At 37.3% G+C, this 27,749-nt stretch overlaps 1 protein-coding gene across 1 annotated transcript; it reads left to right on the forward strand.

Moving 5' to 3' along the window:
- The first annotated feature begins 1,449 nt into the window (after positions 1 to 1,449).
- Positions 1,450 to 27,607, forward strand: beag (IC cytokine homolog beag). Its single transcript, XM_071588352.1, has 14 exons — positions 1,450 to 1,467; positions 1,607 to 1,694; positions 1,789 to 1,834; positions 1,933 to 2,184; positions 4,325 to 4,492; positions 6,479 to 6,593; positions 8,177 to 8,313; positions 9,130 to 9,335; positions 13,582 to 13,709; positions 15,992 to 16,071; positions 16,330 to 16,461; positions 19,549 to 19,789; positions 26,392 to 26,681; positions 27,508 to 27,607. Exons 2-14 carry the CDS (start codon positions 1,685 to 1,687, stop codon positions 27,536 to 27,538), a joined length of 1,836 nt encoding a protein of 611 aa, XP_071444453.1. The 5' UTR covers positions 1,450 to 1,467; positions 1,607 to 1,684; the 3' UTR covers positions 27,539 to 27,607.
- The last annotated feature ends 142 nt before the right edge of the window (positions 27,608 to 27,749 follow it).

Below are 27,749 nucleotides of genomic sequence, written 5' to 3' on the forward strand. Positions count from 1 at the left end.
GGAACTGGGCATAAATAGGTTGATGAGCTCAAAAAAGTACAAGGATATACCCCAAAGACATTAAAATGTACTGGTCAAGTATTTTGACAGACAATCATGTACGATGTAAACAATAAGTAGATTTACACAAAGGACTGCATTTTATTGTAGATGAATGAAATTGACAACCAGTACATTGAGTGGTTTTACAACTTGGGAAATATTTGGTAACCACACAATAAGGGTGAATAGAAGAACTTATGAGGTGTCATATCCATTCTATTTTAGTTAACTTTGTGAGATGTAAATTTAAACTTTTTCACCACCATTTCTTAGGTCTTCGATATTGTTCTTTTCATTTGTTACATTAACAAAGCTAAGAAAAGTATCTGAGGTAATGGAAAATATTATCTGAGAATGTTGCTGAATAAATCTTACCCGGCATTAAAATTTGGGTAAATAATTGCTGGTCCTAATTCCAAGTAATAGAGTTTGAGGATATATACTCTAATCATCCCAATTGTGGTTATTAATAAACAAAATACATACTGCATATTATCATTTTTACGCATTTAAATTGTACTTATGACGCATACTCAGGAAATACCCATTGATGGTGATAGTTTTAAGAATCACTGATTTACTATTGTGTGAGGGTTAGGAATAATATCAGAGGACTACTCAATCCATACCTGGAGGATGAGTTTTTTACTTGGTACACTTAACAGTTGAGGATTAAATATCTGGTATTATGATTATAGATACCAGGTATGGGTGTGAAAGCTGAATTTGCGGGAGCGAGTGAATTGACATATGTATCAGTCAGTATTGGAGTTTCAAGACCATGGGCATGATGGTGGCAACTGATATAGTTGACCATGCTCTGAAAGTAAGTCCATTGATAATTTTCATTTTTGTAATGCTTAGAGGCTGCACAGGCCATTAGATTTCCCTATCCAAAATATACTAATGAATGGCAGTTGGCCGGATTTAATCTGTAATAAGGACTTCAGATCCTCTATTTCGACCTTGCCTCAATTCTAGCCTAGGCTCCAAATGCTCGAGCGATTTGGGCTGATGTCTAGCTAATTACTTTTTCCAATTAAGTAATTCATTTATAGTGAGGCCAAGGTAAAGAGGCTTCAGAAACTTATAATCATCTCTTGTCCTACTTGTATGGTCGAGCATTTTAAGGTAACACGTATTCGGGTTCAGACAGCATATGGAAGTATCTATTCACTTTTTTAAAATCAACATGTAGACTAAAAATTCTCCAGGGAAATCATGTTCTTTGTAAGAAATATTAGTGCGAGTAGTTTACATAGAAGATAATTTCTAACAAAGAACAAGAGTCCAATTTAAAGTCATCACTCGGTTGAGCCAATATTCAATAGTCGAAATTCGTCTCGACGTATCGCAATATATTGAAGTGTCGACCTTTGATTGCGATATACGCATTGAAAGATTGTGAATGGATTGTTTTCTAAGGTGATTACGGTGACCACCGTAATTTCGCTAAGTGTATTCAGTAATTATATAAACAAATCGTTAATCAAAATGACATTTCAATTCTAATGGTATAACAATTTTCTGGAAAATAATTCTTCCTGTTCTTCTTATTTGTAAGCTTTTTTCGCCAATTGTTGACAGAAAGGGATGTGAATTCTCAAAACTCTCCTTTTGCTGCCAATAGATATATGCCAACATGCCCGAAAGTAAGTTAACTTTGAAACGAGTGTTGATTTACACATTCGGAAAAAGTGCAAAAAATTCTCATTTGTCAATAATCTAAATTTCAATCTTTTATAGACGAATATAATACATCTGGGGAGGGGAGAGATGATGTTGGTGACAGGTATGTCTACATTTTAATTTTTTTTGCTGCGTCGAAAGACAGGATTCGTGTTTTCTGTCCCCGCTTAAAAATCATGTTTATCTTTCTGGTTGGAATAGGTCCCAACGTCTGACCAATGAAGACTTTCGCCGTCTTCTGATGACGCCCCGTGCTTCGGTACATTCGTCAACCCTACATTCATCTACTGCATCATCAGGAGCCTCACAACATACGTCCTCTTCGACGTCTATGCAACCTCCGTTCTCGAAAGCTCAAATAAGCCCATCTGAAGGAACCAATGTATTCGGGGATGGAGACGATGAAGGAGGAGATCCTGAAGATCGAGCGGAAAGAAGGCGGAAAAAAAAGAGGTCCCCTAAATATTTAAACATACTTAGCGCGTCAATGGATGTTCTATTGATTGAGAACTCACTGGAAAATATTATTTGCACTCGTATTTTAACCGTTAATGACAATGCAAAAGGGTGCTTTATAATGTGTCAACGACGAATTAATGGCTTTGGTTATCAATATCATCAACTTTCAATGCTATTCTTTCATGTTGATATTTTCCAAATTATATGTGCCACTATGGGAACTGGATGTTGGGTTCTTCCTACCAATTTCTTTAACCTTACATATTAGGGTCAATAAAAGTTTACAGCTAACATGCAATAATGAAAAGTTTACTCGTGCCCTTTAGAATTGTTATTGCTATGTCATGTTTGTGTATTTTGTTATTATCTTCAAGGTGGCATTTGCCCTCTAATCATGACATCTGCTACCTGTATAAACTTATACTTTTTTCTATTGTTTCAGGCTTCACTTCGTGGAAGTAATTGATATCCATTATTGAAATAGAAAGAAAGACTCGTACTTTTCCACAGATTTTATTAAACGGCACGTTTAATAAAATCTGTGGAAAAGTACGAGTCTTTCTTTCTATTTCAATAATGGTTATACTTTTTTGTTTAGTTGTTTAAGCAGAATACCATTCATAACTGTGAAATTTGAGAATTTGCGGTGAAATTCAAACAAGTTTCTTGCCACACACTATGTTGCTATAACTGACACACAATTAGGAATGAACTAATATATTTTTCACGTCAATACACTTAATTTGATGTATGTCTCTTTTTCACTGGAATTCTTTCCATGGGTAGTTGAATTTTCCTGCAGAAAGATCATAAAATTCAGTATTGCGGTAATACAAATTGACATGAAATACAGCTTTCATTTGCAGAGCAGCATATCCATAAATCCATTTATTGTCATAGAAAAAGGATTATGGATAAGTATGAAAGCAGAGGGGCTGTGGAGGAACAGTGCTGGGGATGTGTGGCTTAGGGCATTGGGAGAGGTAGTATTGGAGGGAGGAGAGACCTCTTTACTGGGGAATTGAGGTGCAGAGGGATGTGACATCAATGATGGCCATGGTTATATCGGAATCCGGTGAGATGGAGGTTGATTGGCATCTTTCGAGGAAATGTTAAGTATCGTAAATGGATGGATGTAAATTATTTTTCTCGTGGATTTGCAAGAGGATAAAATCCAATGACTGGGGTTTTAAGGCTAATGGATCTTTGGGAGGATTTAGAAATGAGAGGTGCATGGGTGGGAAGGGGAAAGAAGGGAGTTGTCTTTGGGGGATAGGCCTTCATTGGGCCCATTAAATGGTGGAAATTGACTCTTGAAGAGTGAGATTACGATCCTGAGGTACTTGCCTGTATAAAGAGGTATCGGAAAGTTGTTTTTACCTCCCTTTTGCAGTCCAGGTTGGCTTTTGTCAGTGGTAATAATGGCCATATTTGGATTAGTGATTAATTTTTTTAGAAAATTCAGTCAGACAGGTTGGGTTTGGGATTAAGGGACTTGGGGAAAGAAAAATTGGACATTCTGGAAAGGAGAAGATGTATGAAAATTTCTACTGGGTGACTTGAGGGAAGGGGTTGGGTAATTGGGATGAGACGGACAAAAATCTTTGCAGCCCATCTATGGAACATAAGAATATAACCATTATAATTTTTTAAACCACAGCTTTAAATTTTTAGAGTGTCCTATATTACCTTAAATGTGGAGTCACAATAGATCTTTCCAGGTTTAACTTTAAATGAGTAAATGCTTATTCTTTCTTTTTTTGACGCTAAGTTCTGAATTAATTTACAATAATGAATTTTTTTTTGCATGTACTGCAAATGAAACCATCCTCCGAGTCAAAGTTTTCACTTATCTTTTGTAAAAATTCTTCTCAACATCCCTCTCATAAATTCCCCCCTTCTTGTGAAAGCTTCTTAACCTTGTGCAATTCTTTTCCTTGTGTCTCTACTACTGTGATTATTTTGTTTCCAGACCCTAAAAAGGTACGCTAACTGTTCCACCTACTCCAGGTTTTGCCCTCTTTATTTTAATATTTAACTTACCATTCCTCCTTGAAAACCTCATTATGGCATTGAGAAAAAACTTTGATGTTCATATGATGCGGTGAAGAATAATTCTTTGTTATATTTGCAGCTTCTATGCTAAGCTCAAAAAGCAGGAAGAGGATAAAATGGCTGAGCTGGCGAAGAAGTACCGAGACCGAGCACGGGAGAGGCGAGAGGGAGCCAACCCTGACTACCAGAGTGAAGATCCACTTTCTGCTGCAGGAGGATATAGAGCTGTGGCTCCTGATGTCAAATCGTTAGTATTTTTAAAGCATTATACTACTTTGACTGAGGTTATGAATGCAGAAAATATTGTGCCTAAAAAAATATTAAATTTGTGGCACACAGCCAGTATTTAGATACAGGGTTCGTCCGGAAAATAAGTGTACTGAGCTCTGGAAAAAAAATGTATTACACTTTTACATATCTTAAGCTAATATTCCTCAAAATAGGACCCTTGTGAGTCGATACACTTGTTCCAGCGGCGTTCCCATTCCTGAAACGCTCCCGCGAAGGCATCATCGGGAACCTCTCGAAGACTCGTCGTCGACGTCTTCTCTGCCCTCCACGAACATCTTGTGCCACCAAAAGATCATGTTTCTGGACATGGCTGACTCCCCGTAAGCCTGGTTAATCATACCGACAGTTTCGGTAGACGATTTCCCAAGCTTTACCGCAAATTTGATGGAATAACGCTGCTCCAAAAACTTCGGCATCGCGTTCCGTGACATGGGTCGAGCGTGGAGGTTCGCGTTAACAGAGCTCCTCACTACACCACAGCTCAGAGCCGACTGCCTTTTTCAGCATCGCTTGCCAACATACCCCCCTCCAATCGCAGCCCGTCAGAGCGGTGCTGGGTGCGCCTGGAGCGGCGCGCCCAGCCCAGGAGTCAGTACACTTATTTTCCGGACGAACCCTGTAAATCTAAGTCAAGGAGAAAAATTTAGATTTTCTGTCCTAAGTTTTTTTACACATAATTTGAAAGAGATCTCTTTGTAATGGACTCTTATTATAGGCTCGGTGTCAGCTTCTCTTTTAACATATTTGAACAAGATCTTAGATGATGAGCAATGCATCTATCTGGGACGGTTATGAAAGTTAAATTCCTAAGAATTGTAAAGCTTGGAATCAAATGGCAAATTTGAGAAATGATTGCACATACACTGCCATTTGAACAAAGAGGGCTATGATCAAATCATGTACTCTAATGATTGCTACTGTGATAAGTGATGGTGAAGTTGCTGTCACAATACTGTTCCCATTGTAGTCCCATAATACTCACGACTCTTCCCCTGTTGAAAAGCTTCCACAGTGAGTTTGACTTCCAGCTGATGAATTTTCTAAGGTAATAATACTTAAAGAGAGTATTGTGAAGGCGGCAGTGAGGTTTCTATTATAGAAATATGATGAGTTCAAAATCTGAATCAATAGTATGAAGGGATCATTCCGGAGATTGAGCAATTAAAGTATAAGGCTTTCCTGCTAGAAAATAAAATAGACAAGTTTTCACATCCTCAGAAAAACAATATTTTTTTAATATAGGGTTATCCAGATGAGCAAAATGAAACGACTTACTCCCAGGTTGTGGGAGTGGCAAAACATCTTGGTTGGTCTGAACTAGTGGAAACTGATGTATTGTCTCTAGCAAAAAGTTAAAATGACCAGGAGCCGAATCTTGGTTTCTAATTAGTTTAGTATAGCAATCTGCGAAAACTTTCTCTCCCCTCCCCTACTGATTGTATGGCTTCATCATGGGTGATTGATTCTGTCCCCATAACCTTCTTCATATTTTTGTAACTGCAACCTTCTCTTGCCTGCCGCCACACGTGTCCATACCTCATTGCATGACGGAATCTCCATGCACATGCATCCATAGGTAATTTTCCTACTTCATCTTGGGTTAACAGTAATGTCCCGCTGCAAAAACAAACCTGTGTAATGTATATTTTGAATTGAAGAGGCTAGTATGTCGAGCAGTTGCTTACCATCAACCATAAGATTATGGGTTGAACATTTCAACCCATACTCAACCATGTTGAAATCATGCTTTTGTACAACTGTCAATATTAGATTTTATTTTAAGAGTCACATGCCCTCAACCTTTGGAGAACCTGAAGTGAGATTACTAACACATTCTAACTTTGGTTGACATCTTTCACGCTGCCTGCTGTTAGAATTGATGTGGTTGGATAAATTTAGACATGACAAAGATCCAAGGTGTGACATTTTCCTCTTGCTACAGTGGCATGGATGCTGCAGAGCGGAGGAGGCAGATGATCCAGGAGTCAAAGTTCTTGGGTGGTGACATGGAGCACACTCACTTGGTGAAAGGTCTCGACTACGCTCTCCTCCAAAAGGCAAGTGCATCTCCCTTTTGTGGAGACTTGGAGTGGAGTCACTCCGCTTGATTTATCATGAATATTCTCAATGTATGTGATTATTTAATGCGTGCAGGACTTATGGCACAATCTTTTTCATACGTTCTCGTTTATTTTATTCTTCAAACTTTTCTGTCAATTTTAATGATTGCCTCTGAAAAAATTGATATTTGATTGAATATTCTTTGCTTTCTTAGTGACATCCTGTCTTCTCCATTTAATCTACAATCTTGTGTTTGTCGGTTAGGTGGAAGAAAGGACTGTTTAGTCTCAATCTCAACCCCACAAAAGAAACTATAACTAAAACAATCTTGGCCCTATTGTCATACTTATAAGGGATGTACTTTTCAATCTTGCAAAGTAAAATATTTAGACTTGATTTCTTAATGTCTTTTGTGTGCTCAGGTGTATTGACAATTTTAATGTGATTAATGATAATTATTTTTAATGTATGCTGAAGCCTGAAAGTATATGCATGCTTTCGTAAAAAAGCTCATAAAAAAATCCTTAATTGAACATTTGCATTTAAACTCCTTGTGGATCACTCGGGTGAATGTGGTTTTCATTTCTGCAAAAGTACTTTTGCGGTCATGATGACCTCAATTCTGATGCAGATCCGTCAACTTTACTGCTGCCCTATGTTAAATCATTTAACTACTAGTGTCGGAAAGGAATAGTGGGCATCTCAAGAAAACCATCACATATGTCATGGCTTGAAGCTGTCTCTTCTATATAATAAGAATCCCAATTGCAGTGAAACCATGAATTAAAATTTTTGAACGACCAGTAAAAAGTTGTAACATTGAGTGTAGGATGAAAAATACTTTTAAAATTATGTTTTCATAAGTTTGTTGAATGATAATATATGGCCATGAAATCAACAATAGGGATGAGTGCGCTGGTTGATCTACATTCATCTACCCAGCAAGCCGGCGCAAGGGCATGTGGTGGGAGGTGTTAGGTCACTGCCTGTAAAAGAGAGTAAAACTGCATGTAAAACCCACAAATTCATGTCAATCTACACCCACAAAGTCATGTATTCATTCAAAAACCTTTATAACTTACATGCATGCAAATACATTGTGCAATACACGTGTGCATTACAATTATGGGTCCATGTTGAAGGTGAAAGATTTTTACATTTTAAAAACTTTTGCATTCAGTATTTGAATTGATTTTGTAGCTAATATTATACTGATATCATGTTCAAAAATTTCATTCCGCATCTATGACAGCTATGTCATGGGTGCGGAATGAAATTTTTTGGCGTAGCTGTCTCTGTACTTGTTTTTAATTCACATCATCATCACACCCAACTGACGTACACTCACATATGTACATATAGTCTGCTCTAATCTAATTGGCATTGTTGAAGTGTTGGTAGCGTCAGTAGTCGGAGAGCAAGGAACCAGGGCTCATACTTGATAGACCATCTGTCCTCCTGAAGTAGTGTAAGATATCCTTGAAGCTCACCCATGAGTGTGGGAGTCAGACATGAAGCCATTGCTTAAGTGCGTAAATGTTTGTTCCTGTTGCTGATTGTGGGAACTTGTGCTTGATAGGTTCGCAGTGAGATCCAGGTGAAGGAGCAAGAGGAAGAGGATGAAATGGAGAGCTTGATGCGCAACAAGAGGGAAAGGCGGGATGCAGAGGAGGAGGAGATGCAGTTCAAAACAAGCTTGGGACGGAGCATTTACAGGTGTCTGCTGTGGTTTTTATTTCTTTTGTCACAACTTGGTTACATTTTTTTTGGTTTTTAGTAATCTATAATTAATTGATTAACCTTTAATTTAATCTACTTAAACACAATACTGTAAGAACAGAGGTAAAGACTATTACAATTTTCCCCTTAATAAAGATTTATTTCCGACTAGTTTGAATTACTACATCATTTTGCACTTGTGAACGATGTAGTGCATTGAAACTAGTCTGGAATAAATCTTTATTTAGGGGAAAATTGTAATAGTCTTTGTCTCTGTTATTATGGAACAGTTCCACCACACCACACCTGAATCTGTAATTTACCATGCTGTAATATTATAATAATGTAATACTGTAATATTAACCATATTTCTTACATAACAAAAGACCTCGGTATTGTGTTGATATTTTTAGTAATATTGTATATATTCATGTGCAAGTCAGAAGGCATTTAGCAAACTAATTGTTGTTTTTTTTTATTATGTGTGCATCAAAATGAAAGATACCACCGCCTGCTTTTGAAACAAATGGTGAAATATAATGTACGTAAATATTGAAATAGACAGTTTAAGATATCAACAGATAATAGAAAGCATACACAGATGTTCACCCACAAATTTTTTATTACATAAGTTTTTCTGAATCAAACATTTTTTTTACAGTCCTCCATTGTAATTATATTATCTATCGCCCTCCTCTATGAAACTATGCTTAGTAGCAAGAAGATGTTTTGATGGCGTGGTGGTGTATAAGGAATATGACAATATTTCAATGTTATTCCTTGTGTTTCATTCTGTGTCATGTGACGCGAAAGGGCTGCATTCAAGAATCGTGGCCCCATAGAACGCAATGAGCTGTTTTCACCCGGTCGCACTGCATATGTCATTGAATTAGAAGAGGAAGGGTTGGGGGGGATTGGCGGAGGGACCAACGAGAGTGACATCCCGACCACTCTGATTCGAAGCAGAGCAGATGTCCCGTCCCTCGAATCTGCTGCCACACTCACAACTAATGACATAGGTGGGTTCTCTCATTTGGATTTCAGTGAAAAGCAAAGATGAGCCGAGGGCTCGCAAAAACTTGGATTTGATTGATTGCATGTGGTGACATTAGTACATGGATGCATTTATCAAAAGTGTAGCTGAAACCATATTGGCACATAAAAACCACCTGAATTATAGTCATTATTGCTTCATATATGTAAGTATGACTAATGTGAAACCTTGTTGCTACTGCATACATGCCCTTAATTCTGTTTCCTTTTGTGTTAGTCATTGTCAGTTAAAGCCTGGAACTAGGTTAGGAAGGGACACTTATTCCCCCTTGCATTCTCTCTTTATTCTTGCGTACTTCTTTCTCTATTCATATTCCTTCCTAGTTTCATTTATACTTTTCTCTTTCCAAATCTATAATATTCCTTGTGTTTCAAGAGTGTCTTCAACCAGATTCACTTATTCACTTCCTCCATCGACTCCTTCCTCTCTCAGGCTCATAGATTTATCTCTCATATCATATCTTTTTGTGATTCATCTCATAACCATTCTCTCTCAGCATGACCAAATCAGCATAGCACACTTCTTTCATGCTTGGCTATTGTCAGTACGTTCGACCCACATTCGTTCAATACCCAATCACACTTCTTCCAGACTTTCCCCTCGTATTATTACCAGAAACACTCAAGCACCTCATACCCCTACGCCCAAATTTCAGTTCCATGCATCATAATGTGGGAAGGAGTGCATATATGCTGATGCATAGCCATTTATACTGCCTGAAGCAAACATTCATTTATTTGTATCACAAGCATTCATTAATATATGTAAGAATCAGGACACTAGGTTGCATGAACCCCCCTGGAGATTTCAGTGTAATTTGCATTCCTCGATAAGTCAAGTGGTTATGAGTATCGGCCTAGCAAGCTGAAGATCCGTGGTTCAAATCCTGGTCAAAACTTTTTTTGGCCCTTGTGATCTGCTCGATTCCACCTTCCTCACCATTCCTGTGTTCATATCCCTTTTCTTTATATCTATGTCCATGTTGATAAATATGTGTTTGCCATTTGGCAGGCTTTCATGTTTGATGTGTATTTGGCCATTGTGGCTTGTTCCCTTCTTCTGGCTATGCATGTCATGAAACACTGTTCCTATCTTTTATGACATTGTATGATTGTTTTACCTACTATCCTTTCCTCTTGTGTCCTCATCAATCTCTCCTTTGGTGGGCAAAATGCCTTCCTAACACGAACACCTGGCCAAAGAATCGGGGCAGTTGGTTTCATAAACCCCTCCAGATTTCAGTTTAAATTATGTTTCCTTGATAGCTCAAGTGGTTAAGAGCATCCCATCAAGTTGAAGATCTATGGTTCAAGTCCCAGGCAAGGAAATATTTTTGCACTTGTGATGTACTTGATTCCACCTTCCCCACCATTCTTGTTTCATACTCTCAAGGCTAACTGACTTTGGGGACTGCAGCATTGGGGAAAACCCTCCATGACTTCTGTTATTTTCAAAAATACAGCCCATTGAATTCTTTTAATTTATCTTATAAGAATTTATGCTTTGGAAACAGGGAGCTTTTTATGGGAGCACTTTATAGAAAACACTGATATTTCAGCACTTCACATGAGGAAATATTATTAAAGCTTGCATGAACTGGCAAGCAAAAATTATCTCATAAAAATAAAATTGCTCTCTTTCAATGGCAGATTGACTCATTGTCTAGTTGTAAAATTTGCATTAATTTTCTCTAAAAATGGTCATGTGTTTATTCCTTTATGATGGATTGTTCTAAAGTTGCTTTTTGCTGTGTCCTCAAATGGCCAGTAAACATTCAGAGTGTTGAAGTCAGGATTTGTTTTGTAACACTGCGATATGCTTGGTTATTCATGCACCCTGATATCTTTTTAAAGAAATGTTTTCTCACTGCCTCTGTGATTTTTCTCCCAAGGTCTTAAGATTTATAGGTTATGATACTGTTTAATGATGCTTGCTTAGAAAAGCATCTGGGTACTAAAGTAAAAAGTTTAAAGGGTACAGTAGTTGAATTCTAGTTTTGCCTCAGTGGGTGATTGCATGAGTATGAGTATAGTAGATATTTTTAAGAACTCATTTTATAAATCTAGCATTTTCTCCAATGGGAAAGTGTATTTGTTTGATTTTTAAACCGCATTTAAATTCTTCTGCTACTTATTAATTTCAAGAGTGGTAGTCCAATGGATGGAGCACTGAGCTACTGTCCAGAGGTTTGATTCTCGGGTATGCCTCTGAGCACCCTCAGCTCCACACAAGCTGTGTGATCATTAAGGTACCAGATCTTCCTGGGAAACCATAACCGGCACAGGGAAAAGCACTGCCCCCCCTACTCCTATTTGTGAATTTCCCTCATGCTGTATAGGAATGACCCTCACTTATCAGGCCTACCTCCAGGTTGAATACTTACGTTGAAATTATTTAAAATGCTACTAAACAGTAGTTTTAAATGGACTGGACTGTTACAAATATTTTGTCATTCAACTGAAATTTTTGATCTTATTATTTGATGTAACAGTTTTCTGTGAACATTTGATTTTAACGATCAGGAATGCTTACAAAAGTGTTCTCGAATCAAAAATGCCTGCTCTTCAAGTATTTTAGAGGTACCATTATCTCATTAGACAATGGAGGAAAAATTTTCTTAGAGGCAGAACTCAAAAAGTAACATTAGGGGATACATTTTCAAATGAGGTGAGCGTTTTAGCAGGAGTTCCACAAGGCAGTGTTCTAGGGCCATTACTCTTCCTAATTTACGTAAACGATCAAACAAACAATTTACTTTCCCAAATAAGACTCTTTGCTGATGACTGCATTATATACAGACGGATAGAGCATGTAAATGACCACGTAATACTACAAAATGACATCAATCGCCTTGGTGACTGGGTTACAAATAATAATATGGGCATTAATATGAGTAAAAGTAAGCATATAAATTTTTCAAATAAAAAGAATGCAGAAAAGGAAATTTACACCCTCTTAGGAGAAAGAATCCCATGTACCAGTCAATGCAAATATTTAGGCATTTATTTAGCTAGGGATCTTGGGTGTGGAGTCCCAGGAGATAATTTGACACGGAAGGCATTTAAAGTATTGCATTGGGTAATGAGAACTTTAAAAGGAAGTAGCGTAGCCACAAAAGAAAAAGCATATAAGGTACTGGTTATCCCTATCCTAGAATACTCCTCCATAGTGTGGGATCCATATGAGGTGGGACATATTAAAAAGATAAAAAAAGTTCAAAGAAAGGCAGCCAGATATGTACTCGGATGGTACAAAAGAACACATACTGTCACAGAAATGTTAGATATACTGAAATGGGAGAGTTTGAAAAATAGAAGAAAAAGGAGTAGGTTAGGCGCGATGTATAGAATTGTTAAAAAGGACGAAGCGTGGGAAGATTTATGGCATAGAAAAGCCTAACTTTAAGGGAATAAACGACCATAGTTTCAAAATAAAAATAAGGACGCAAAAAACAAATTTAAAAAAATAGTCTTTTTTTAAATAGAACTATTATTGATTGGAGCCAGCTGCCTGGAGGTTTGTTTGAGCCCTTTCCATCCTATTTTAGAAGTTTTAAGTATAAATGTAAAGCAGCCACTGGGTAATAAACTTCATTGTAGTTATTAAAATGTTGTTTGTATGTGATGTGGAAGTGTCATTGTATGTAAGAATATTTTGTCTCTTATCTGTTTTTCTAGTGCGTGTATGTATGTAATTTTTGTTGTAAGAGTTATCTTTGACCAAACTTGACCGTTGCCACCAGGAAAATCACCTAATTGCAACGTAATTCTAAAATAAATAAATTGCTCAAAAATGGTGCTCATGTGTGCATGGTAAACCTAAGCTTATGTGATATATTTATGTAATATGTAGAGTTTCTAAATATTTATAATAAATAATATTGCATCCAAAGCTGTCATATTGATTTGTATTATATTATTGAATGCTCAATCAAAAAGTGAAGTGCCAGCTTCTTCATAGAGTATGTTTGAAAAGTGAATTATTTGTTTTCTTCGTGAAGACATTTTTAATCAAGGGCCGAATGTGCTTTGGGATTGCGGAGGATGACTTTTCTGAGCGGTGAAGTCCAGCTTTAAGCCTTAATATGATGAGCACAAAATCGGGAAATAACTGACAGAAATGAATGGTGAATGTGTTTGTATGTGTCAAAGAGAAATTTAAGAATCACTTCTCTGAGAAATCTTACCTTCTCTTTGAATTTTGTTTGATAGTCATCAACAAGCTGGCGCAGATCCTGTCATACTTGAGACAGGGCACTCGTCACTCAAGAAAGGGCAGGAAGAAGGAAGCCAAGTCTGGTGCTTTGGGATCTGGTGCGAAGGGCGATGAGGGTTTGAAGGTGAGTGGAGGTGCTTTTGCAATGCATGCACACTTTCTTGTAAATGTGGGGTTCCGATTACGTTGCAAAAAGTGGAAATTTTATGGGACATGATGGAAATTAGTAAATTGTGGTAAAACGTAAATTCGGATAGTACAAATGCGAGTTTTAACTGTACTGGGGAACTTCTCTATACAAGAATAGTTTGTTCCAGAATCTAGGAGGTGAGGGGGCAATTATGGTGGACGTAGCTGCAACATTGGCTGTCCATGTGTGATTGTGTCTTGGCGTGATGATTTGGTTGTCTATGGCTGATTTATGAATTTAATTGCACCTCAATTTAAGCACTCTTGAAGCACCAAGCAAGTTTCATAGGCAGAGTAAGCTCCCAATTGTCCATGTGCAAATTATCCAATTTGCGTATTATTCATGCTATTCTCTTCCTAGCATCTGTACAAGTAATGTTAATAGAATTAAATTATTTAAGATAATTAAATACTTTGAAACTGAGATAGACTTTTTTTTAAATATTTTTAATTCAGCAATAGTTGTGGCCACACTTTTCAACTTGTGGCTATGATCAGCAGTAGCACACAGAACTATAAACATCCTTTCTGTACTAATTTTTCATTGGTAAACCTTGAATTCACTTACCAAGTCCTACACATGTCTGTTCAACATTTCAGTTGCAATCCAGTTCATCTGCATTATAAATCTGAGATAATTGTGAATCACATTTAGTCAGCTAGGTATAAATGGTTCAGTAGCATAATTATGAGTACGTGTTACACAATTTTATCGTAAATAGTGTGCCTACTAAACTGTCATAATCAAACACTGCATGGTAAGTTTTTCATGCCGTATCTTGTATGTCACTGCCTTGAATTACTACTCCACATGATCATTTATTCACATATCACCCTTGGACTGCCTCATGCTTTCTTTCATGAGAGTTCCCCCTAAACACTCCTCTGTCTTTATTAGCATCATCACGGACTAACTCAGTTTAAGGTATCAAAAAGTGCAATGAAGCTCTTCATCCATATGCAAACGGTAAGCACATTGTACCTTTCTACTGCAATGTGATTTCCTATTTCTTCAGCATCTTTTATTACCTTAGCATCTCAATTTTCATAAAAGCCGGTTGCTTCTTCCACCTATGAGCAATACTGAACTACACATAAATTATTGCATAGTGAATTTTTAAATAAATAAAGAAAAGGAAGTGCCTCAGTCAGACCTATGCTTAAAAGGCCATCCCATAGAAAGGATATGTACTCAGCACCCAAGTTTTTAGGTTTGTCTATTGATGAGTCCTTAAAAGGGGTATCCATGCCAATGGCCAATGTTCCACTTAGGCAAAAAGTGGATTTATTCTACGAAATCTTGCAAACATTGTAGATTTAAATATACTAAAAATGGTTTACTATGGCAACTTTTAGTTACATATGAGCTATGCTAGAGTATTATTGAATATTATTTATTATGCAAAAAAGATGCATTAGGTATATAACAAAAATACCACCTTGGTAAACTTGGAAACCTTATTTTAAAGAATTGAAACTTCTAACTTCACTTTGTCTGTTTATTGATTACTTATGTATGTATTTAAGGATAGTATGAAACAGCAAATCACCAATGCTCAAGTACATGGGCATTATACTCGACCATGTGTTGATGTACAATTATTCTGCCACTCTTTTGCTTTGTATAATAAGAGTCCCTTTCATGTGACCATCAAAATTTTCAACTGTCTGCCACCAGGCATAAAAGCTGCTCCTTCTAGGAATACATTTACGAAATATCTCAATCATTTTCTGATAGATAAATGCTATTATAGGGTGGAAGAGTTTCTGAAGTCTGTGGAACACTGAAACAGTTGATTGTTTGCTCTCTTACTTGTCCTATATTTTACTTTGTATCATTCATAAACAATCATTGATGTAGGTGCTGCAAAACATAAACATGCGTGGCATATCCTTAACAGGGTGTTAAAGAGAGGCAGGTAGTGCCAGATGGCCTTGAATGGCAAGCAAGCGAAACACTCCGCCCCCGATCTCATGATGTGCTGTGGGCTAAGGGCCCAGCAGGCAGGGAGAGGTCGACTCATTGACCCCGGGCACTAGGTGGGGAGGAAGGAAGGATAGAAGGGAGGGAGGAGATTGAACTTTCATTAAGATGGGCACCCTCATTTTCAGCTGTAATATCTGGAAATAAAAGGTGCTACCTATAAGCTGCTTATGAGCTCATATGGTTTTGATTTTACCTATCGTTTTGCTTATAATGTGTGATTTTCATTCCAGGCAAAAGCTGATGAAAGCATCTATGGTGACATTGGAGATTATATCCCAGGAATTCCCAAAAGAGGAGGTGACAAAGACAGGTAAATTAGAATTGACAAAATTTTATTTGATAAGATATTATACAAGTATCAAGAGTGCTTAACAAGATTGATTGAAAATACACTATCGTTTACATCGAAGCGTTTCAATAATGAAACCTTTTTGGAATATAGCTCTGGGAAGGCAACTGGTAATGCTTGGCTGTGACAAGGAAGTAATTACAGAAATCTGCATCAGTAGTATTGCATCTTTCCAGTATAATCCATGCCATTGTAATGTTTTCCTCTGCCTACTTGTAGGGATAAAAGTGAGAAAAGACGAGCACCGTACTTTGAGAAGCCTGAGGAAGTAGAGGAGGCCATGCTGAGTGGGAAGGGTGGCTGGGCAGATGCGGAGAAGAAGAAGGCAAAGGAGGAGGAGGACGAGAGAGTGTAAGGACAATCCATAGCATGCCTCTAAGTTAGACATTGCCATTCAGATGCATTTTTAGTGTCTCTGCCAAATGTCTGAGCAGGAAAGAATAATAATGATATAACTTCGAGAAAGTAACATTTTAATTTTATGACTAATGATCTCCTTAATTTTGTTCTTCTGCATGCTATACCAGCCATGCTCACACCTAGTTCCACTTTTCCATGATTTTACTTTTCATTTCTATGGTTATTTTCATTCCCCCATGGCTGTCTTTTTGTGGCTTTTTCTTTGGGGACATTTTTAAAACGATGCCCAATATATATATTTAAACTTTGCACAAAAAAATCTCAAACAATATGTCTGAAAATAAGTGGGGAAAAATGTGTGATCACTAGTGATGCTAAGATACTAGCAGAATGAGTGATTAACACAAACTGAAGCAGCAGGTGCATAGTCATTCCAGCAATCCCCCTTTCCTCGTCACTCACGCAAATGTGGCTTGTTAAGGAAGTCATTTTTTTAAATATTTTTTGCTCATAATGTGAATTACTTGTTGTGCAAGGTGCTATTTAAGTGAGGTTCCACTGTACATTATTGTTATTATTATTACTATTAAAATGCACATGTGCAGATAGGCAATGTCAGGTGGTACACATCTCCCAAGTATTACAATCAAACTTGGCTTGGAAAAGTAACATAACATTTCAAATCCAATGAATATTACAAAAGATAATAAATAAAATCAGTCAGAGGAAACAATTCACTTAAAGGAAAATTCCGAACACCAATCTCTAACACAAAAAAAAAAAGGAAATCCCCATCTCATTAAGATCAGTTTCCCAATCAACAAAAAAAAAATCAAAAGTAAGCTGTTACATACCATTCTAAGCAACACATCAATCAAATAATTATATAAATTGTTTATACCTTTTCTTAAAAGTATGCCCTCTGTTAGGAACAGGCTCGAACAGTTTTGCAGTTTAACTTACAATCAACAATTGTTTTATTAAGAAACGAAAATTTTTCTAAATTTGTTCTTTGTGCCTGGCATTTTACCTTGAATTTGTGATTATATCTCCCAAATAAATAAAATCATTAAATTTGGATTTCCCGCCTCTTTCCTCAGTTCTGCCCCAGCTTTCCCTCCCTTCAGAATGCAGAACATTCCCCAAAGTCTGCTTATTTTTCTTCTACTTTGTAAAGGTTCGTAGCCCAGCGTTTTTAATGTTTCAGTCACACTCTCCATTCTCCTATGCTTCCCTTCATTCACTTGAAGTAGACAATGGTAAATTATTTGGATTCATAATAAAGAGCAAAGGACCCTATGTACTCCGTTGTGGAACCCCGATATTGATGACTTTTAGTTCCAAGGTGTAACAAGTATTTGAGTCTTCCAAGGTACCCGCTACTTTCAATAATGGTGTATTATTAATAAAATAGGGCTTGAACCAATCATTGGCTTTGCCTCACACTGCATATGTTTCCAGACTACTCAAGAGAATGACATGGACCACTGTATGAGATCCTTAAAAATACCAACAGAGAACTCATCCGGGGATGAAAGAATACTCCCAATGAATTGTGCTAATGTTGATTGGGTACCTTTTTCCGTAAAGCCAGATTGGGTTCATTAAAAATATTTTTTCCTTTTGAAAAGGATGCTAACTTAGTTCTCATCAGTATTTCAAATATTTTTTTGAGATATTTGTTCGTATGGAAATTGCCTTGTAATTTTTAACATAGTCTTTGTCTTCTTACTTAAATATTGATCTTATTTGTCTATTCTAGTTAACGTAGAAAGACACTATTCAGGAAGGAGTAATTCATCATATGTTTATGGGTTTAATTTAAAATTAATAAATCTTTTTATTTCTTTGACCTAAATGTCTTTGATCCCACTATAAATTTTAGTAGGCAGAAATGGTCCTGAATCTCTTTCTAACTGAAAGGAAAAACTCAGCATGGAGCTGCTGATTGTTTTTGCATTTAAAGAACTCATTGTATAATCCTTAAATGTAAAGCTTGCTGTAATTTCAATGGAAATTTAATCAATGATAAATTTAGCTAACATGAGGGGGATCGAGATGGTGCGGCAGCTATCGTACTGGCTTCCCACTCAGAGGGCCCGGGTTCAAATCCCAGCAGTGTTGAATATTTTTCAGAGGTATCTCAATCCCTACTTGAGGTGCATTGTGGAGGGCACTTTGAGTGCGTACGCCGTCCGTCGGATGGGACGTTAAGCGGCGGACCCCTTGGCGCCTTTCGTAAAGAGTAGGCTAATGCAGACGCCGGGTTTCTCTCCACCATTCTTTCCTATCCATCCCCTATGGCACAAATGACCTCAGCTGTTGGTTACCTCACCTTAAACTACTACTACTAGCTAACATGACAGGACTATTTATCCAATTTCCACAATCATCCCCTGGAGTCATGGTTTCTTTGTTTGACCAAGCTGTGCTGATTTCCCAGCTCACTACATCCTAAATTTCTAAATGTTTATTGACTCTAAGAAATTTAAATTGGATTATTGTATTTTCATTTTTTAGTATTTCTGAGCAATGCCTTAAACAGTCTTATAGATCTTAGTAATGTTTGAAATTCCAGGGTTGTAACTAGATTTCTTCATAGGACATTAATCCATGAGTTCATGACTACTTCTCTCAACAGATTCCTTGACCTACTTTTTATTGCTGTCCTTGGGCTTAGAGGTATATGGGTTTTAATGGAAACAGGCATTGAATGTAAGTTTAGAATTAGAAATGGAATATTTGTATTTATCATGAAAACTGGAATAAGTTTTTCTGAATCTGGATTGGTTTCCCATTAGGCTTTCTTCTATCTTTCCTTCTATATTTCAGCTAATTATCTGAATAAGTATTTCTAAGTTGCTTCTGCTAATTTAATATACTCTAAACCTTCCATGGTGAGCAAGATGGACCAAAAAAAGTCAAGTCCACGACTTAATGATCCGAGGCCTCCGAGCCATTCGACTGCACTCTCAAATATCATGGGATTTGGGTCAAATTTACTGAAAGGTACAATTAAGTGCTCTCCTTGCTTGCATAAAAATTTTATTTTATCTCATGTGAATTTGCTTTTGGCAGCATTGGAGCCTTGATAAAGACGGCACAGCGCATGGGCAATGCCATGGGTGCATCGGTGCCTGCTGGCAGCTTGGGGCAAGCTGGTGCAGGTGGGCAACCTCAGCAGACAAAGGCGCAGCAGCTGCTGTCAAGGCTAGCTGCAGAGCCACAGGGATATGCAGAGTGCTACCCTGGATTGGAGGAAATGCAAGATGCGATTGACGACTCAGATGATGAAGTGGACTACACGAAAATGGACTTGGTTTGTATTTTCCACCTCAAGCAATAGACGTAAAACATTTTCACCTTTGGGACTTAACTTATGTCTGGAAAATATATGGAAATGGGGACCAAAAGGTTGGATTCGAAGAGGCTGCAAGCTATGCAAAATTTGCTTTGAAGCAACTTTTCAATATTAGTGTATGGACGGCCCATCGATTTTGTTTCCAGACATTCTATTTTGCCGATGAGGTCAATGCTCAACATAAAAGATTTCAGTCCATTTGATAAATTCGTCACATAAGCTCATAATAAGGCTGTCCTTAATGCTAAGGTCATTGCTAAATTTGGTATGTGCATGAAGCCATTCTTTTTAATATGTCCTTCATAGACATAAACAGTAGTTATATTAATTTTTATGTTGGCCCTTTCCTTTACTCTCCATTTTTGCCTCCAATCTCTCTGTCCAAATTGCTATTATTTCTATGAAACTCATCTTTTGGATAATATGCTATAGCTTTATTTTCCTGTCTGTATAGAAATTTGCACAGACTTGCATTTCATATAATTTTTTAGTACAATTTTTTAGTACAATTGATAGTTTGATTAATTAACAATGGTAGGAACAAAACTGAATGCCAACAAAATTGTTAACAAATATTGAATTTTAAGAATAGTAATGTATTATTATTATCATCTTCTACTTATTTTAGTAATGTATTATACATTCCTTTGTTGTTAAGCATTTCTCTTTGAGTTATTCGACAGCTCTTGGAATAATTGATTATGTAATGGCATCATTCTGGTAGAAAGAAATGCCTATCACCTATATTTTAGTTCAAAGTGCAGAATGTTCTTAAGCCCGCATTTAGAAGCACCAGCTTACCAGCCACTACCATTGCATGCGTCATAGAATGGCAGTCGACCTTACATACAGTATTCACGGTTGATTTGTGGTAGTGTTGCTTCTCCCGAATGCAGATATATGAAGTGCTGCCTAACAACCGCTACACCCTTCATAATGATGGCGGCCAAAGCTCATCTGTTTCACTCCTCGATGATATTATTTGTTTCATATGAATTGAACTCTCATAGCATTGTGATATGTACGAAAGCATGGCAGAAATGTTCTTAAACAGTCATTAGTGCCAATAATGAAATATTTTTACTAAAATATTCTATTTCCATGTCTAGTAGTGCCCTTTGAAGTTAATAAGTAATAGTTCTATTTTTTTTTGATTTGATGAAGTTTACTTTTGTTCTTTTAATTCAATGATGTGCTAAAATTTTATCAGACGACAAACGAACTCACCTGTTTCCCTTGAAGTTAATTGTTACCCATGGGTGCCTTTACATTATCATGTGTCATGTTTCTCTTTCAATGTTCACTATCCAAAATAATATTGCTGTTTAGTTAATTTTGCCTTTATCTTGAAATTTCGGTTGTTAATCTCACAGATTGCACTAACCGCTAGCTAGTCATCTTCGTTCATGTGTATCCATTTCATTTATCCAGCTTGAGCCTCAATGCTGTAAACATGATAACGAGCAATTTTCATGGAATGCACCAAATACCTCAAATCAAACCCTCAGAATCTAATTTGCATTCATGGTTTCTGTAATAAGTATCGGGAAAAGTTTTGAAAAATAGTTTATTTCAGATAATGCTACAATGCCACAAAATTCTTATAAGTACATCACTTGAGCGTCGACATACTTTTGCCAGTGACTTTTCCGCCACTCGAAGGCTCCCTGGTAGGCGGATCCCGGAAGATCCTCTGAAGGTATACGTACAAGCTTCTTTTAGGGCAATTAGGGTCCAATGGTGGTGTCCTTTGAGGGAGGATTTCACTTTTGGGAATAGTAAAAATAGTCTGCTGGTGCCAATTTGGGAGTGTAAGGGGGTTGGGGAATCGTTGCAATTTTGTTGCAGAAAGTCTTTGCAATCAAACACTCAACTTTGCTCTTGGTTGTCTGACAAGACCTTTGGGATGAATTCAGCACAGATCTTTCGCATCGCCAATATTTCAGTGACAATGGTGTGCACTGTCATCTTAATAATGCCAATACCATTTGTAATCATACGCACACTTAATCGACAGTTTGAATTCAGCACTTCATGCACACATCAGGAAAAAATTGTTACCGATACTTTTTATACAAACCTTGTATTATTCATTTATCAGTATTGTATGCTGAAAATTTCCAGTTGGCTTACAAGTCACAGTTTATGACATTTACAGATTAGATTTACTAAATTAAGTGTGTTTATGGAAAATTATAATTATGAAATCAGGATGAGGCTAAGCACTGTTAAAGTTTGCACATAGATTCCAGGAAATAAAATACATGAACTATTTATCATACAAGGTCTGTCAAATTAATATTCAAACTGAGGCTACAAAAACTTTATTTTGGAAAATTTAGTCTACATCGATTTTGTCCCCTGTTTAAAGCACCCTTGGAAGTCCTCCCCGGCAGTTAGGCTTTTTAGTTTTCTCGTCACTTCTTGCTTTATTGTGTCTTCCACATCTTCCCAGTGATATGTCCCCTCATCACATTTTTGCATTTTGGGAATAGGAAAAAGTACCAGGGGATGAGATCTGGATAATTAGGAGGATGATCAAGGATCAAGGTGATTGAATTTTTTTTGCCAGAAACTGGCTAACAGTCAATGCTGTATGTGAAGGTAAACTGTCATGGCAAAGGATCCATCCATCATATTCGGTTAAAATATTGTGCAGTGTTGATTTTCCTTAATTCAGTTCATCAGCTATCATTCGGACAGTTTTTCTACGATTGGCAAGGACAGGGGACCGCACACAATCAATGTTGTGGTCAACACAGGTGGTTGAAAGTCATCCCGCTCCGTGGCATCTTGTCAGCCATCTTTAAAATGCTTAATCCACTTGAAAACGGATGTTTTATTCTGAGCATTATCACCGTAAACAGCTGTCAACATTTCAGTAATTTCTTGATAACTTTTACCGCTCTTTACAAAAAACTTGGTGTTGATTTGTTGCTCCATGATTTTGCCAATTTTCATTTTTGACAAACCGTGAAAACCAAGACAACAGAAACTAACATAACTGGCACACAGCTCAGTGATCCGACAAGCACAGAGGATTCATTGGGTCTCAGGCAACTAGCGCTTGGCTAGTGGGTGGGGCTATATAGTGTACGCCATGGCCACCAGATTGCACCAGTTTGCCTATTTCTTGCACAGACCTCATGTATCAACTTTTGTCCATGCGTTATAGTGCTTAACTGCCAGTAGAAATGATATCACTTCCATCTCTGTTGCATGCACTTGGATAAATCAAATAGACTAATTGAATTCATGCATGGATGGGATACTTTCTCATGGTAATGTAATTAAGTCACATAAGTTATACTTTCACATTCAGGAATTGCAATGGGATTGGAAGTGAAAGCAAAGATGGACATGAAGTTTGATAACAAAGCATATTTTAATATTAATTTCTTGATGCACTTTCAATTTAGGTAAGCAGAAACCGTGGTAATTTTCTAGGAGATTATTAAAAACATGATGCTGTAGCACTAAATAAGTAATAATACCTCTGTGAAGCATTCCTGCTGCCATTAGAATATAATAGCACGTCAAATTAAAAATATTGCCTCATTGAGGTTCAAAGCTAACTTGAATTACTTGCCCAGGAACAAAGAACTGTTTGTTTCGATGGTTTTCAAAGACTTTTTCCTGCACCTGACTGACTATACTACCTTGATCAAAAATTTCCCGGAATTTATTCAGAAAATTAAAAATACAAGTTTATTCATCTAAATCTATATTGTCCCCTTCAAAGTAATCCCCATCGACTGCAACACACTTATGCCAGCGCTTGATCCAATCCTCGAAACATTTTTTATATTCGGTTTTCGGTATGTCCATCAGTGCTTCCTGCGATTTTTCCATTACTTCCTCTCGGCTGCTAAAACGCGTTCCCCGTAATGGTTTTTTAACTCGATTGAACAGAAAGAAGTCACAGGGAGCCAAATCAGGTGAATTCGGTGGCTGTTGGATGGTATTTGTTGCATTTTTCGTCAAAAAATTACGAATAATGATAGCACTGTGCGACGGTGCGTTATCATGGTGCAAAATCCACGAGTTTTCTGCCCACATTTCTGGTCTCTTTCGGCGAATTGCTTCACGCAAACGTCTCATAACGCCCAAATAATACTCTTTGTTTACTGTCTGGCCTTCTGGCAAAAATTCATGATGCACTACACCGTTGTAATCCATGAAAACCGTCAGCATTGCCTTCTTTTTTGACTGAAAACGACGTGGTTTTTTTGGTCTCGGCTCATTTGGTGAACGCCATTCACTTGCCTGATGTCTGGATTGCGTGTCGTACTCATAAACCCACGTCTCGTCCCCAGTAATGATCCTTTTGATGAATGTGGGATCGGATTCAGCCTCGCAAATCACGTCTTTTGCGACGTCAACACGGTCTCTTTTTTGCATGAAATTGAGGTCTTTTGGCACCAACTTTGCTGCTACACGACGGAAACCCAAATCATTAACCACAATGTCTTGGGCGGATCCATAGGCAATGTTCAAGTCCTCCGCTATTTCTCTGATGGTTAATTTGCGGTTATTGACCAACATTTCTTTTACTTTATCAATTTTTTCACCGACTTTCGATGTCGATGGTCTGCCACTGCGTTCATCATCTTCGATTGACTCACGACCACTTCTGAACCGCTCGTGCCACTGGTAAACGACCGTTTTTTTTAGAGAATCGTTGCCGAAACACTTTTCCAACATTTCCAACGTCCGTGCGCCACTAAATCCGTTTTTTACGCAAAATTTAATACAAGTTCGTTGTTGCAAATTTAAATCCATTTCTGAAATTGTAAAAAATCGCCAACACACACAGAGATAGATGTACTCTTGGCTACGTAACTTTTGCAAATGTCAAGTTATGACACTAAGATTTAAAGGGAATATGAACAACATATGTACCAATTTAACAAAAAAAACAGAACTCAAATCGGAACGATGGGAGCGCCACACGGTGGTTATTCCGGGAACTTTTTGATCAAGGTAGTATGTGGAGGGAGGTTTGAGCGTGTCACCCACGCGAAGTTGACTGAGAGGAAGAAGGGGGGGGGGGGGGGTTTGAGGCAAAATTGTGCGTGGCAGCATCAAGTAGAGGGATCTTCAGTCACATGGGTGAGGACCACATCCAAAGATCAGTTTGAGTAGATGATGTAATTCTGTAGGTATCTCCTTGTTGATATTCACACACACACAAAACTATTCTATTGATAGTTTTCTCTTGATAGAAGAAAGATCTTTAAATTTTGCTCTTGCTTATAGCGCAAATGATATGAACTATTGGGGCTGTTGTAAACATTTCCAAGGATTGTTGTAGATTTTCACTTCCCCAAATCCAGCAGTTTAAGGTGTATTCACCTTGTCTTTAAGTGGAAAGTCGACCATCACTGAAGATTATCTTTCCAGTGAAATCTTCACCTTACAGATGTAGCATTTCTGGGTGTAATTCCTCAGTAGCAACCCCATCTTAATCTTTTAGTTCTTGCCCCATTGTTACACTGTACAGTTTGGGATCCTAACATCATCAACACTTGCCAAACAGTTGGACGTGGACCACTGATCTCAACAAAAGCACCCCACATCAATATTATAGGACTGTTAACAGAGCTTTGCTTCACTTGTTCTATAACATCGTTAGATACACAAGGATTCCCAGATAATTTCTTGTAGCTTACTAATGATTACTCAGTTTCAACAAAGCAGTAAATTATAGGCCTACTTGGAGGGTCTGAGCCATTCTCAGTACAAAATTTTGTTTCACAGGTGTCACATACTTTAATCTTCAGCCCAAAACACACAGCATTTCCATCCGTTGTATTTGATATTAAATAACGATGTGAATCAAAACTGATTCCATTTTGCTACAAAAAGATTCTGTGAAACACCTCGAGTCTTCGTGATATATTTATACAAATGTACAAAGTTGTAAAGTCCTCTTTGAAGCACCCTGCATTTCTAGGGCATACAATGAGGCTTCTTTTTTTGGGACTGAAATTGAAAGGGATGGTTACATGAAACAATACTAACTCTCCGATGTTGCAGTGACCAAATGTTACATTTAGTTCAATTGTCAGGGCACTGACACTACTGGTCAAGTGGGTGTCTTTTTTATGCCCAATCTTATCTCTACAATGATGGTAATCTTTTGGTTATTCCCTCTGGCCAAAATAGTCGAGGCACCTGAGAAACATGTGCATACACAACCTTTCAATTCTATTAACTTGGGCTGGAAAGAAACATCCGAATATAAAGCCCAAGTATTTTGTGAAATGGTTTTCCCCCTCAGTTTAACAGCAACTCGATGCAATAACTGATATTAATGTCTTGAAAGACATGCAATGAGATTTTAGTGTATTTCAAGATGCATTTGAATTATCTAATCAGTGGTATCCTGCATGAATATAATTTAAAGATACGATGGCAAGAGATTCATGACATGATACATACTACCACAGATTCTTTTATGCATTTCAAAAGTGCAACTTGAAAATGAAGGGCTATTATTGGTAATGCTAACATCTGTGGATCACTTGAATCATTTGTCATCCATGTCCATTTTACAGGGGAACAAGAAAGGTCCCATAGGAAGATGGGACTTTGACACTCAAGAGGAATACAGTGAGTACATGAACAGTAAAGAGGCCCTGCCTAAGGCAGCCTTCCAGTATGGAGTGAAAATGGCCGATGGCCGTCGTACCCGAAAATACCATAGGGAAAAGAATGAAAAAGCTGAACTTGACAGAGAGTGGCAGAAGATTCAGAATATTATCCAGAAGCGGAAAGGAGGGAGTTCTGGCCTGGCTCCTGGCACCCCACTATTAGGCGCCCTGGGAGGAGCTCACAAGATGGATGGGTAGGAATAGTTCATTGTCCTTTCTCTCAGAAATTATTTGCATATATCATCAAGATGAAAGAATATTGATTCTGTCTGCAGAGGACATGGCTGCAGCTCCCTTCACTAATGTCTAATTAAAATCAGGTGCAGCTATCCAAATAGTGTTCTACATCAATGTCAGCCGAAAGATTTTCAATGTTTTGCCAGCATCAACAAATTATAATTATAAATTATTTCAATGGTGACATTTAAATATGCTGGAGAACAGCAGCGACTTTTCCTGTTGTATTTCTAACTGTGCGATTTGATTTTTTTTTAATTCCCGACTTCTTTCCATTCTACTGTATCCCTTTTGCTTTATTCCCAATGACAATTAAAATCAATCGATGTATACATTACTTCCATAGGTTTTGTGTCATCCATAGGCAATCCAATCTCTGCAATCAGAGGAATCAAAAAATTTCATTTTACTGTTACAATTGTTTGCATGTCTTTATTGCAAGAACTATTTTAAAGCCTGTTTTCACATATTTTTCTTAAAATAATTGAGTTATATTGGCATAGCCTCCGCAGTTGGAATCATTGTGTTACTAATGTATTAACTTTGTTCAGATTGCCATCAAGGGAAATATTTTGCAAGCCTTGATGGATACAAAGCCTTTCTTATTAAAGTTTCTAATTGGGACTAAAATATTTTTGTTGCAAAAATCAAACCACTTGCTGTAAAAAATAATCCGAAATTTTGGGCGCAGGGGATGGTTGTTGAATGCTCTGTCAATGAAATTACTCTTGAATCTATCATTTTCAAGTTTCGTGAGTAACATGTGCATACTATTCTTTTCAGAGAACCGGACTTCAAGGTGCCAAGATACTGATTCATTACTGTATAATTCAATATTTTTTTGTAAATTAGGGAACTTTTAAAATAAAGTCTGTAAAAATAATTCAATTTTTACTTCTTGATCACCATAGTGTCACTTCACAAATCCTTTGTGTTGGAAACATAGGATTGCAAGGTGTAAGATAACAAGGGTTACAGAATCCAACACAGGATATATCTATCCTAAGGCATAAATAATAATCATG

This window comes from Hetaerina americana, unplaced genomic scaffold (assembly GCF_022747635.1).
Source record: "Hetaerina americana unplaced genomic scaffold, ioHetAmer1.1.p SCAF_3, whole genome shotgun sequence".
Classification (NCBI taxonomy): Eukaryota; Metazoa; Arthropoda; class Insecta; order Odonata; family Calopterygidae; genus Hetaerina; species Hetaerina americana.

Excerpts from the sequence above, each read along its gene's own strand:
- beag (XM_071588352.1), top strand. Across the intron at positions 6,594-8,176 it reads ACTACGCTCTCCTCCAAAAG|GTTCGCAGTGAGATCCAGGT; the intron begins GCAAGTGCATCT and ends TGTGCTTGATAG. Across the intron at positions 16,072-16,329 it reads AGAGGAGGTGACAAAGACAG|GGATAAAAGTGAGAAAAGAC; the intron begins GTAAATTAGAAT and ends GCCTACTTGTAG.